The sequence below is a fragment of the Camelus bactrianus genome, chromosome 6 (assembly GCF_048773025.1).
Source record: "Camelus bactrianus isolate YW-2024 breed Bactrian camel chromosome 6, ASM4877302v1, whole genome shotgun sequence".
Classification (NCBI taxonomy): Eukaryota; Metazoa; Chordata; class Mammalia; order Artiodactyla; family Camelidae; genus Camelus; species Camelus bactrianus.
Window position 1 is genome coordinate 43779741 of NC_133544.1, and position 13390 is coordinate 43793130.

At 41.6% G+C, this 13390-nt stretch overlaps 1 protein-coding gene and 1 non-coding gene across 4 annotated transcripts; both read left to right on the forward strand.

Moving 5' to 3' along the window:
- Positions 1–4502: 4502 nt before the first annotated feature.
- On the forward strand, positions 4503–4575 carry TRNAA-CGC (transfer RNA alanine (anticodon CGC)). The gene has a single exon. It is a non-coding gene; the product is annotated as a tRNA-Ala (tRNA).
- Positions 4576–6652: 2077 nt separating this feature from the next.
- DNAAF2 (dynein axonemal assembly factor 2) lies at positions 6653–13312 on the forward strand. Of its 3 annotated transcripts, XM_074365569.1 has the most exons (4): positions 7568–8153; positions 8405–8548; positions 11764–11907; positions 12689–13312. In XM_074365569.1, exons 1-4 carry the CDS (start codon positions 7716–7718, stop codon positions 13190–13192), a joined length of 1230 nt encoding a protein of 409 aa, XP_074221670.1. In that variant the 5' UTR covers positions 7568–7715; the 3' UTR covers positions 13193–13312. The 3 variants fall into 3 exon arrangements, with proteins under 3 accessions (XP_074221669.1, XP_074221670.1, XP_074221671.1); XM_074365568.1 differs by having other exon boundaries at positions 6653–8548; XM_074365570.1 differs by lacking the exons at positions 7568–8153; positions 8405–8548 and adding an exon at positions 8214–8349.
- The last annotated feature ends 78 nt before the right edge of the window (positions 13313–13390 follow it).

Consider the following 13390-nt stretch of genomic DNA (forward strand, 5'->3'; position numbering starts at 1 on the left):
ATGAAAGCTTGATATTAACTTACAATAAACATGATGGTACCCTACGAAGTTTTATAGGAAAAATTTTTCTGCATAGTCTTTTAAGAAAAATATGAAATTGTAAAAATATATAACCTAAGTATACACGTGCATTTAAAAATTAAAGTTTCATTATTTCTGTACTAGTCATATGCTAATGTTCACCATAAGAATCCTAATAATATATTCAGTAATGTCAAATTGTTTAAATTTCAAGTCACAGAATTTATTGATAGTGAAAACCTTTGTTTCAGGATAGTACTATGATATTCATTACATAATTACCTTTTGGCCCTAAAAATTTAAATGTGTTAAAGCCTATAGTTTTTACATTTAGGAGACATAATATTTACTTTGAAGCAACATGTTTTGCTTGTTTGGGTGTAATCACTCAACACCACCCTCTAGGTTTTAGTTTATGGCATGGAGATAACCCAGAAATGAATCTGAATGACAGGAAATGGGTAAAGGTACAAACAGCGTTTCAGATATAGGAGGAATCTCATTACAAAGAGCCTGGAATAGAAGGTGTTTCTTTTGTGGGGGGTGGTAATTAGGTTTGTTTGTTTGTTTATTTAATTGGAGGTACTGGGGATTGAATCCAGGACCTTGTGCATGCTAAACATGCACTTTACCACTGAGCTATGCCCTGCCCTGCCAGAAGATATTTTTTCAAAGAAAATTAGCTTTTTGTGGAAGAGACATTGATAAAAAAGAAAAGTGAGGCACTGAAGGAAAATTCCTCAAGATATTTTATCTGAATGTTGTGATAAGTGAATTAGTGCTTAAGGATGAACTGGTAATTTGAGATGTGGTTTGAGGATGGAAACTTTGGGGAGAACGTTAGAGAAGCCTGATGTTCAAAGAGTAAGATTTAGCTTTAATTTCAAGAATAGTCTGGAAAAATTGAAGCTATAGATGAAACAACTTAGAAAGGCATAGTTCAAAGGCTACTAGTTGCTTGGAAAAATTTACAATTTTGGGCCTTGAAAGTGGTAGTGAAACAGACGCTGCAAGGTTGCTGGTCCAGTTATGAGAACCACAGAGCTACATCTGAAAGATTTTTTAAGCAACACATTTAAAGCCTAGAAGGACAGGGTGCATTTAGGGGTTAGCAAGTGAAGTGAGATGAAGCAAAGCAGTTAACAAGGAGCCGGTAAGTTGCCAGAGCCAGGCAACAAGGATTAGAGTAAGATGAGATAGGAACTAGAACCAGGTGGGGATCAGCCCCGGCTAGAAAAGGAAAGGAAGCTGAGGTCTGGAAAAGGGGGTAGCAGAGGAGCAACAGTGAAAGGGGCTGCTGGACTTCTGCTGCAGGGAAGGTCAGGTGGTGTGCGCCTACTTGGTGTTTCATCAGCTGACCTCACCACAGAAATCTGGGCATGAGGCACCGTCATGTGACAATATGTACCTTACCGTTAGGGGCCAGGCAGATCACACAAGACAAGAGTGGGTTAAGATTTCTCTGCTATGACAAAAGCCAACAGTTGGTCTCAGTGGGGAGACCATGGGAAGTGCCCGGGACCCGCTTCAGCCAGTGGTAGCCTACGTGGCCTCACTGGAGAAATCTGCACTTTCATCCTGATTTTCCAAACACTGTACACTACTTTAAATCACAGCTTACCCCCAAAGATGTGATTACAGACTGGATTGTGCCCACGAACTGCTGCTTTCTCTGCCTTAGCAAGGAATTTAATGTTGTGTTTTCTAAAATCTCTCTACTAAGTAAGATGAGCTGGGTCCCAGTCGTAGAATTTACTGTCCTCTAACGGTGGTAAAGGACAGCTCAGAGAGGCAGAGTAAAATAAAAATGGGGTGTTTCATTCCGACCCTGTGCACATTCGTGTTTTCTGTGCAGTCTAGGCCCCACCAACCGAATTCATCCAGTAAAGCTCCACTTTTATTCTTACACTTTGGGCTTCATTTTTGGGCAGGCCTTCTGAATAAAAAAGGTGGGGGGAATGGTTGTGAATCTCTGTTCTGATTCTTTAATGCCTGCAGGTAATGTTTACTGCTTATTATTAACTGCAGCGTAATCCCCATTAAGTTTACCATTACCTTTAATTTATATAGGGAGCTTAAATAAGTTGTCCAAGGTCACAGAGCTGGTGAAGGGCAGAGCCTAGTTGACCCAGGTTATTTAGAGCCCCAGCACCACCCAACTCCGACTGTCACACCTCCCTGTACCTCCTAACTAAACAGTTACCCTCCCTAGTCCACACTACTGAAGCTATACAAGATGATCTGTCTAGAGCTATGCTTTAAACTGGGGGGTAAGCCCATTAGTGGGTTAAAATTAATGGGTCACAGAAACCTAGAAAATTTTGCTGTCTTAAGTATTATTTCCCGATACTGTTGTTTCAGTTATGTGATAGGAGTTGGCATGTTCCATCAGAGCTGTCTGACTTGCTTGTCATGAAGTCTCAGGCCATCTACTCTGGCCCTTTACTTTCCAGCAGAGTTGTCTTCTTGCTGGCATTTGAAAAGATCCCAAGTGCAATGTTATGGAAGGATAAGGTAAAGGAGTTGACTCTAAGGGGTTGATGACAGATAATGGCCTTAACACACAAAAGGCATTCATATTTTAGTAAGGACAGCCTTTCCTCAATGTATGAATTTCACGCAAGAGATCATTTGTTTGGGGCATCCTTTTCCACAACTCCACACTGTCTTTTCCTAAACAGGTTCTTTGGGGAAAGGTACTGTCACATAGTAAGAAACTTGGCAAGATGGAGGGCATGGATCTATCTTAGAGATGCTAATGAAAACTAAGAGCCCTCTAACTCAGAAAAACCACACGCATGAGCCTGCCCCCACACAGTATTTCACATATAATTTCAGAGGGTTCAGGAACCCTGAAGACCATGCTCATTTCCAAATAGCCAGGTGTGGTCTGTTGTCATTTGTGTAGTATGATGTGTTCACGTGTGGAAATGCCTTTGAGATGACACTTGTCCTGAATCTTGAAGTTACAAAGGTAACTCAAAATAAGTTGAAACCTGTCACTGGGTATGTTCACTGACACCAGGGTCATGACAGAAAAGGATGAAACTTTATACATCCCTCACATGCTTTAAAGATCTACAACATCTCATGCCTCAGAGCCATTTCAGATGAAAATCTTTAAGACCTAAATGATAGAATATTTTATAACTTTTTATTAACAAGTTCATAATAGAAAAACTAGGAGATAGAAGCAATCATTAAGAAAAAAGTTTTAATGACCTGCAATTCTACCACCAGAGATAATGTTAATATTTTGGTATATATCCTTCCAGATGTTTCTCTATGTGTACATTTTTTCCTATAAAAATATTTTGGAATCATACATCCTAAACTTGCTTTTTTCTTTACTGTGCTATATTCATTCACTATATATCTGAGTGCCTAATATGTTCCAGGTACTGGGGGACTGAGTAGTAAAGCAGAAAGGCAAGGTGCTCGCCTTCATGATGCTCTCCTTTAAATGGGGCAAGCCACACTTTAGAACAAGAAAATACCAAACGTGAACCATGGTGAAAACGAAAATCGTATGGACAATTTTAGATGAAGCATTGGAGCTGGGTGAAGCATGATAGGGAGTCACTAAGGTGACATTCAATTTCTTGAGATTCAAAGGCCTGAGCACAGGCTGCCCAGGAGCAGTGAGTGTCCACCACTGAGGCTGAAGTAAAGTGAATGATGGGGGCGGGGGGAGGTGTGGAATTCAGTGATGAGTATGGGAGGGTTAGGGTTCAAGGCATGATGGGCCTTGCAGACACAAGTAAAGAATCTGGATGTGGGACTACCGGAAGGTGTTCAGCAAATCTGGTTTTAAAGAAGATCACTAAGGCTAGTGTGTGGAGAAGAGATCGTACAAAGGGAAGAGCTGCAGAGGAAACCAGTCAGGAAGCTATTGTAGAAGACTGCGATGAAGTGGCTCAGACCACACAGGGAATGAAGTGCATCTATTTGGGGTAGGAGGAAACAATAGGACTGGGTAACTGAGTGGCCGGCAGGGCAGGGGTGGGGAAAGAGGAATCAAGGTTACACTCAGGTTTTAAACTTAAGCAGCTGGGTGGATGGTACTATTTACTGATGCTGGGGAAATAATAGGTTTGAGGGGGAAAAATCAAGATTTCTATTTTGAGATGCCTATCAAACAGCCAGGTGGAGGTATCTAGTAGGTGATGGCTGAGTCTAGAGTTTAGTAGTCAGGTCTAAGTGGATAAAAGATTTTGGAGTCACGAGTCTCATTCCACATGATTTTCCTGAAGGCAAAGGGTTTTTGTCTAGGAGTACATTTAGAAATGTGTAAAGTGAAGTATAAAATTTATAAGTCCCCTATCATCAGTGTACATACAGCTCAATGAATTTTCAAATGGCACACCCTGTCACCAATACCAAGATTAAGAAATAGAACATTATGCTTGCACCAGAAACTCACTCCTGCTCCCCTCTAATCACAACACCCTACTTCCCCTCAAAAGAATAGTCACCAGGGGGGACGATATAGCTCAGTGGTAGAGCGCATGCTTCGCATGCAAGAGATCCTGGGTTCAATCCCCAGCACCTCCATGAAAAATAAGTAAACAAACCTAAATGACCCCCCCTAAAAGGATCATCACCAGACTGACTTCTAACAGTGAGATTTATTTTGCCAGATTCCATTTATTATATAATGGAATCATATGCAATGTATTATTTTGCATGTTTTCTTTCATGTTATATTAGTGATACTCATACACAATGTTCATTCATGCCCATTGTATGAATATACACATTTTATTTATCCATTCTATTATTGATAGGAGTTTGGGTAGTTTCCACTATTTATCTATTACAAACAGTACTGTTATGAATATACAAATTCTAGTACAGGTTTTTTGATAGGATATGTATGTGTTTTTGTTGGGTATATATAAGTAAGGACTAGAATTTCTTAGTCATAAGATACACTTGGTATTCAATGGCAACTTTTCAAAGTGACTGACCCAATTTATACTTCCAGCAATATGAATGCCAGGTGCTTCATGTGCTTGGAGCACAATGACTGTTTTGTTCCAGTGCCTAGAACAGTGCCGTAACTTACACACCTACCTATATATATAGTAGGCACAGTAAGTGAGCAATAAGTATCTCTTGAAAAAACAAATCTGAACACAGATGGCATTTTAAGCTGTGGGCTCGAATAAGATCATATTTGAAGAAATATGATTAGATAAGAGGGCTGATGAACAAGCCCTGGAGAACTGGCAGAAGAGAAGCAAGTAAAGGAGGAAGAAAATAGGAGCGCACAGAGTTCCGTAAACCAAGAAAAACGTGGTTTCAAGGAAAGGGCAGTCAACTGCTCTGGATGCTGCCAAGAGATCAAAAGATGAGGACAGAGCTTGGGAAAGGAGAAGAGTCAGGAATTCTGTTTTTGGTCATTCTAAGTCTGAAGGGGACATTACATCATTCAAATGGAGACCTCAAATGGGCAACAGGCAACGGGATATAGATGTCTGAAATTTAGAACCTGGCGTTTGTGAGTATAAATATCTTTGTGAAGGAGAGTAACTGGAGAAGAGACAGGGTCCCAGCCTTAAGGTACTTCCACATAGAAGCTGAACACAAGTAAACATCTGCAGAACCGACTATGCAGTGTCAAGCAGCTGATAAGATAGGAGAGAAACCTGGATGGTATCTGGTCACTGATGTGACATTAATTGTGTTAAATGTTGCTGAGAGTTTCAACAAAATGAGAACAGAATGATCGCTGGATTTAACAACTACCAATTAATAACTACCCCAGTCAATAAATATTCTTCTGTAACATGAGTTTGAATGGCTGCATAGAATCCCATTGTATAGCTGTACCAACCAATCTCATGGTTGAAATCTTAGATTCTTCCCACCCAAACCTTTAGTATCGTAATGTTGCCTTGAGCATGCTCTTATGAGATGGAATTGCTGGATCACAAAAATATGCACATTCTAAAGACTTTTTACACAGCTACCAAACTACTCTCTAGAAAGGCTTTATTAAAATCTACTTCCAACCCAAATACAGTAATTGTTAAAAAAAAAAACAAAAAAGCTGTACATTTTGATAGGTGATATGTGGTATCATATATTTACATTTTTATTATTAATGAAGTCATAAGTTTTCTGATATTAGTTATTTATGAATAGCCTGTCCATATCTCTTGCCCCGAATGAGAACTGTAAACAGGGCAAAATGGTGAAATATCTACAAGATTGAAATGCTGGTTTAGTGAAATGAATAAAGCAGATAAACAGGTTGGAATCACAACGTTTGAATTCATTGTGACTTTGGCCAAGTAACTTCTCAGGTCCTATGTTCTTGTCTGTGAAATAGAGATCAGGTCTACCTTGAAGTGTTACGAACAATGAATACCGTACATAAATGCTGGAAATTATGACAATTATTATGATGGTTATTCTGCAGAAGTAACTGCACCATGGCACAGGAATCTAAAAAACGCACAATGTTAGTCTGAAGAAACTAAGGCTATTTCTGGCATTTCCGTCTACTCTATTCCTGCCCCTCCCCCCGGATGTTGGTGTCACCATGGCAACGAGCACGCGCTACCCGAGGCTCAATTCTCTAGCGGTTACCGACCTCGACCTCCTCACTCTCCGCAAACCTGCGACTCCACGGCGCACGCTACCCACTCGGCCTCGGAGCCATCTCCCTGGACCCCAGGGGAAGGAGCCGAGGGGCAGCATGGCCAAGGCGGCAGCTTCTTCGCCGCTGGAAGACTTGGACCTGAGCGGAGAGGAGGTCCAGCGGCTCACCTCCGCCTTCCAGGACCCGGAGTTCCGGCGAATGTTCTCCCAATACGCCGAGGAGCTAACAGACCCCGAGAACCGGCGGCGCTACGAGGAGGAGATCACGGCGCTGGAGCGTGAGCGCGGAGTGGAGGTGCGGTTCGTGCACCCGGAGGCGGGCCACGTTTTGCGCACAAGCCTGGACGGGACCCAGCGCTGCTTCGTGAACGTGTGCAGCAACGCGCTGGTGGGCGCGCCCAGCAGCCGGCCCGGCTCCGAAGGCGCAGCACCCGGCAGCCAGTGGTCTCTGCCGTACAGCCTGGCGCCCGGCCGCGAGTACGCGGGGGGCCGCGGCACCCGCTACACTGTCTACGATGTGGTCTTCCACCCAGACGCGCTCGCGATGGCCCGGCGCCATCAGCGCTTCCGCCAGATGCTAGACGCCACGGCCCTGGAGGCTGTGGAGCAGAAGTTCGGCGTGAAGCTGGACCGCAGGAATGCCAAGACCCTGAAGATCAAGTACAAGGGGACCCCGGAGGCCGCCGTGCTGCGCACGCCCCTACCCGGGGGCGCCCTGGCCCCGCCCGAGGGGGAGCCGGAGAGCCCTCTACTCGATTTTCCCTACCCCTACCGGCGCCCCGCGGCCTCCGGGAACGCTGCGGTCCCCCCGCCCCAGGCGCCCTCCTCTCCGGAGGCGGTCCGGCAGCCCGCCCCTACTGAGCCTCGCTACAGCGTGGTGCAGCGCCACCACGTGGATCTCCAGGATTACCGCTGCTCTCGGGACTCAGCCCCCAGCACCGTGCCCCACGAGCTGGTGGTCACCATCGAGCTGCCGCTGCTGCGCTCGGCCGAACAGGCGGCGCTGGAGGTGACGGAAAAGCTGCTGTGCCTCGACTCGAGGAAACCCGACTACCGGCTGCGGCTCTCGCTCCCGTACCCGGTGGATGACAGCCGAGGCAAGGCGCAGTTCAACAAGGCCCGGCGGCAGCTGGTGGTCACGCTGCCCGTGGCGCTGTCCGCCACACGCCCGGAGCCGGCCGCGACCGCTGAAGAGGCCGCCCACCCGCCCGGAAGTGACGGCACGGCCTGCGCTTCCGCTCGCCTGGGGGAGGCGGGACCCCCGGGGTTTCGTGCCGGGGACAGAGGCTCGGATCCCAGCCGAGCCGGGGCTGCAGACGCCGGGATCACCACCCGGGACGCCGCCGGGGAGGGAATCGTCTCAGAACCGGAGGAGCGGGATTTCGGCCGGAAAGCGAGATCAACAACGGGCATCGGGGAGGAGCCGCCTCCCGGAGCCAAAAGCTCACCTGGGGACGGTGGCGGAGGCTCTCCTTGTACTTCTTCCGGGGACCTTGACACGGCGTCTTCCGCAGCAAGCGAGAGTGCGTGCGGAGCTGTCAGCGTTGAGGCGGCCGTGGCCCGGGAAGCTGATCGAGCCATGGGTGGTCGCGGGACCGACCTCGGGGAAACTTTGTGTCCGCCTTTGCAGTGTAATCAGGATGAGGAATCCCTGACTCTGCTAATACAAGTGCCTTGGATCCAGCCGCAAAGTCTTCAAGGGGAAGTGACCTCCCTCTGGTACAAATTGTGCTTCTCCACCCAAGACTTAGTCTATTATTCCTTCTTTTTGCAGTTTGCTCCAGAGAATAAATTGAGTACCAAAGAACCAGTGGTTAGCATTTCCTCAAACAATGCAGTGATAGAACTGGCCAAATCTCCAGAGTGCCATGGACATTGGAGAGAGTGGTATTATGGTTTAAACAACGATTCTCTGGAGGTAACAGTTCTTTCTAGAGTCTTAATATTCGAAATATTCTACCCCACTTTTAAAATTTGCTATTACAGACATCCTTTCAGTTTAACTTAAACAAGGGATTTTCCTTCATAACTCTTTCGTGATGACTTGAAATTGGTAACACCTGATGACAGACGTCAGTGCGCGTTAAACGCATATTGAAAAAAAGAAAAAACGTACCGCATCCCCTGTGGTGGCTGAGTTTCAAATCTTCAAAGTTGCCCTTAATGCAGTTGTTTCCTTGGAGTTCACTTACTCCGAAGGAAGATATGAATGGATTCTCAGGGATCCGGAAACTTATAAAATAGTATACAAAAAGTTGAGGGTGCCTTCTTCCGGGGAGAAGGGCTATAACTTTAGTCATATTCTCAAAAGGGTCTGACACAAATAGGTATAAGAGACATTATATTACGGCCATATTTTAAATTGGTAAATAGCTTTCCCCAACCTTAGAAAGTAAGTAATAGTCTACTGCTGGAGAGCAGAAGTAACTCATTTAGTTCCACTCCGTTCTTTTGGAGGAAAACGAACTCAGACCCAGGTGTGAATCTAAATCCATTGCCCTTTCGGCCACATGGTGCTGCTTAATTTTAGTCGCTGATGTTGGTAGGGTTGACCTCTGGTGGGCGTTATGTTACATTGCAGTGATCTCTTTTTGCATCTGTTTTAATCATCTTTAGGTCCTTGCTAGTATTTGGCACAATGGCTGGCATTTAACAGTGTTATATGAACTTTGGCACCAACATCAGCGACATCTCTTTTGGACAAAAACTGGGGCTGGGCACTGTCAAGTTTACCTAGACAATGAGTATAATTCTGATGAATAATTTAGTATGTCCTTTGTAGTTCCTACTATACTTTTCAGATTATTGAAGTTCTTGAATTTCAGATTCAGTACTCCAGTATTATTGGCAAATATTGGGGGAAAAGCTACTTAAAATTTGAAGTTCTGTAGAACTTTTTAAACTCATAAATGAACAACTAGTTGGTAGTTGGTTTCTTTTTTTTTTTTTTTTTTCTTGGAGGGGGGAGGTAATTAGGTTTATTTATTTGATGATGGTACTGGGGATTGAACCCAGGACCTTGTGCATGCTAAGCATGTACTCTACCACTGAGCTATAGCCTCCCCCAAAGTAGTTTTTTTTTTTAATTCACAGTTTTGATTGAGGTTTGTATAAATGTTACACATACTGTTTTTTTTTTTAGTTCTTTTAACTTATTCAAAGGTTAAATTCCCCAAATTTCCAACACTAGTTGCACAGATTACGTATTAAATACTGTTTTTAGCCTTGGGCTTTAACTTGCCAAAAAATTTCACTTCTGTGTTTTTCTAGAAATTTGCTAGTAGGTAAATTTTTATTATGTGTATCTTCTGTGAGAAGTGGTTATTTTGAAACCCTCCAAAGATGGTACAGTGCCATTTTATGTATAAAGAATGTATAATATGAAATTGACTATGTGTTTATGTCATCAAAGGGGGAAATTTAGGAAAGGGCAGTCGTTTTCCTATAATTGTTTTAATAAATGTGAAAATAACTCACAATGTGGGAAAAAGCTTTATGGACAAGCATTTGAGAGAATGCTAAAGAATATATTTTAATCTGATTTTCTAATATGCCAACCTTATTTTAGCAAAGAAACTAGACCAAAATGGGACTAGGACAACTGTATCCTCTATCTTTGAAGCCTGCAATAGATTTATAATTACTTCATTAATCATCCCATTTGCTGAGCCTGATGGAACCATAATGTTCAATATTTTTCTCTTTATGTTTCACTGGCAGGCTGTAAGTATTACAATAATTTTTTTTAAAATCACAAGAGTATTTTATAGGTAGACATTTATAATGATTATATATATTATACGAAAGTAACTATAAGGGAAGGAGACCGACTTGTGGCTGTCTAGGTCAGAATTGTTACTTTACATGTAAGTAGGTACAAAATATATTTCTATAAGCCTTAAATATTCAGTAGGAATTTTCCTAGAGCTTTAGGACCAATGAATTCAATATCTTGTAGAGTAGAACGTGAAGGCAAGTTTATGGAAATCCTTTGTATTTTTATTATATCCATTTTCATTATAAATATTCCTCCCTGAGTTAACTAAACTATTTAGTACATTTTTTTGCAGTTAATGTGTAAGTGTTTTCCAGAGACATGAACCTTAGAAATGCTTTTGATAGGGGTGTTTCTACAATACAGTGTTATTCTGGATCTTCAAATAAAGCAAGGCAAAATACTCCAAGTGTAATTTTTCTTTTACCAAGGTTCACTTTTATTTGGTAGGTGTTCACAAGTTTAAATACTGTTTAAGAGAAGGGAACTTGAAATTTGTCTCTTTGATTCCCCCCACCCATCCAATTTGGACCAAATAATTAACTGTGTTTATTTGTAATTAATTTGTTTATATGAAAGTACAGAGGAAAATACTTTTATTTGGGGCAACAGTGAACTGACTTTATGAATTTTAAATGTGGTTATTTTTTCAAAGCCCTAACTATATCTCTATATTTACTTGACACATTCAAGTATGAACCAATTGCTTTGTGTTTGGGATTCTGGTGAAAGTGATTTTTTGCATATCCTAATAGCAGTTTGGAAATCTACCTCATTCTTATAAACAGCTATATGCTAGTGTCACAGTGGATTATCTCATTGCTTAAAAATAGAATACACTTCTCTTAAATAAAATATTACACTTGTCTTTACCTGGCCAAGAACTAAAAGGCAAACTAGTCACACAAAATTTGAATAGATACTGTCTTGTGTATCTTTAGCTGACTCATTAGGAAGTGTTCTAAAATTGAATTACATTTTATAGCTTGGACTGCATTTATAACCTTAGAAGTGATGTTATTCTTACAGAATATTGAGAGAAAAACAAAGGAGAATAACATCTGTAAGTAACATCTGAAGGAGAGAAAACATACCTTAGGTTTAATAGAGACCTGGAAAAGGAAGTGTAACTTTTTTCTTTTAGGGCCTTTTCCTATATATGTATGACTCTTGGTATTCTTAGTGCTCTGTACAATACTCCGTTTGCTTTTGCCAAACCAGCATAGGAATAACACATTAAAATAAGCATTTTAAAAGTATAATCCTGAACTGTGTGAAAATTTTTATGACCCATTTTTAGATACAAGTCTTTCAAGTATGACCAATATGGTAGAATATTTTTTCTCTTTTTATTTTAGGAAAGGTTATTTGTTAATGAAGAAAATGTTAATGAGTTTCTTGAAGAGGTCCAGAGCTCTTCATCCAAACAGACAATGCCCCTAACGCCACCATTGATTGAAGTTCTTCAGATTACTGATAGTAAGATTGAAATACATGCAAAGGTAAGGATTTTGGTGGGCTCTAGAGAGTAGTGATTTGGGACAAGTTTGGAACCTAACAAGTAACTTAATTCTTGATCTCTTGATACCATAACTTTTAATTTACATCATGGTTGGGAAAAGTGGTATTGAGAGGAATAAAGGCTCTTTTAATATGTATTTTACTATGTGCTAAACATCCGCATTTCATTTTCACTTATGTTATCTCATTTAACCCCAAAATAACTATCCAGTGAGAAATAGAAACTAACGTTTGGGTGCTGTGTGAGTACTAGTCCAGGGACAAACAAATCTTTTTGACTCTCAAACCACAGAAACTATGTCATAGTTTCTTCATTCTTTCTAGGTGAACCTTAAGTTTAGTTATTTTTATAGTCTTCAGTGTTGGACACAAATAATTTAGTAACTAGCACAACTGACTTTTTATATGTGAACTGGAGGGAAACCGGCTCTGAAGAATCACAGAAATACAAGAAATTCAAGAAATTCAAAAATGCCTTTCTAAGAATGGCTGCTAAGGGGTTTTATAGGCTATGTTAAAGAGTTTTGTAGGTGATTATTTTATCTTGAAGGAGACAAGGGGTAAATTAATCAGAGAATTAACATGAGGTTTCCACTATTAAAAAATGGCAGCATTTGGAGGATGACTTTGAGGAGGAAGCCCACCTACAGGCCTATGGGGTTATTCCTTCACCACTTAAAAAAAAAAAGAAGTTTCTAGAGGGTACAACTTAGTTTTCTATTTGTCTCAAAGAATTATTAATTTGCTCTTTTTTTGACATAGTTGCAAAAATGTAGTACCTCTGAGCAGCTTCATGAAAAGGAAGAAAGAGTCAGTGAAGGTCATCTAACTGGAAAAGAAAATCTAGAACATCCTACTACCTCAACAACCGATTGGGAGTCATCTGGAGCAGCTGAAGTACCAGACGCAGCCAGGAGTGGTTCAGCTGCACGCTTGCAACAAGGGGCTCCTGATGTGCCTCAGAAGCTGCCTGCAGAGTCTCAGCAGCCTGAGTCAAATATGGAACCGGAATTTGTAAAAGAAAGAAGTGCTGTTCATGCAAGTGAAGAAAAAAATAATTTAAAAGAACCAGTAATAACTGAAGAGAAAGAGTTAGATGGAGATCACTTATCTTCATTACTGAACAAAACTGCAGTTCACAATACACCTGGTTTTGACAACATAAAGGAAACCAATATGCAGGATGGTAGTGTGCAGATTATCAAGGACCATGTGACTCATTGTTCATTCAGTTTTCAGAATTCTTTGCTTTATGATTTGGATTAATTCTATACAATTTTAGAATTTAGAGGCCGAGTAAAAATTTGGGGACTTAAAATAGATTCTGTTTACTATCTTAAGACCAAAGGTATTCAATAAAAGTATAAAATTAAAGGTATCAAATTACTTCTGTGTGGTTTTCGGCTTCTTTTGTTTGGCATCACTTTAATAAAGTTTCAATATAAATATTAAGTTGTGTGTCAC

What these genes read in the sequence shown, in the direction of transcription:
- DNAAF2 (XM_074365568.1), top strand. Translation starts at nt 6,728, where the DNA reads ATGGCCAAGGCGGCAGCTTCTTCGCCGCTGGAAGACTTGGACCTGAGC. An exon ending in TAAACAACGATTCTCTGGAG is followed by an intron (nt 8,549 to 11,763) that starts GTAACAGTTCTT and finishes TTTTTATTTTAG; the next exon opens with GAAAGGTTATTTGTTAATGA. An exon ending in AGATTGAAATACATGCAAAG is followed by an intron (nt 11,908 to 12,688) that starts GTAAGGATTTTG and finishes TTTTTGACATAG; the next exon opens with TTGCAAAAATGTAGTACCTC.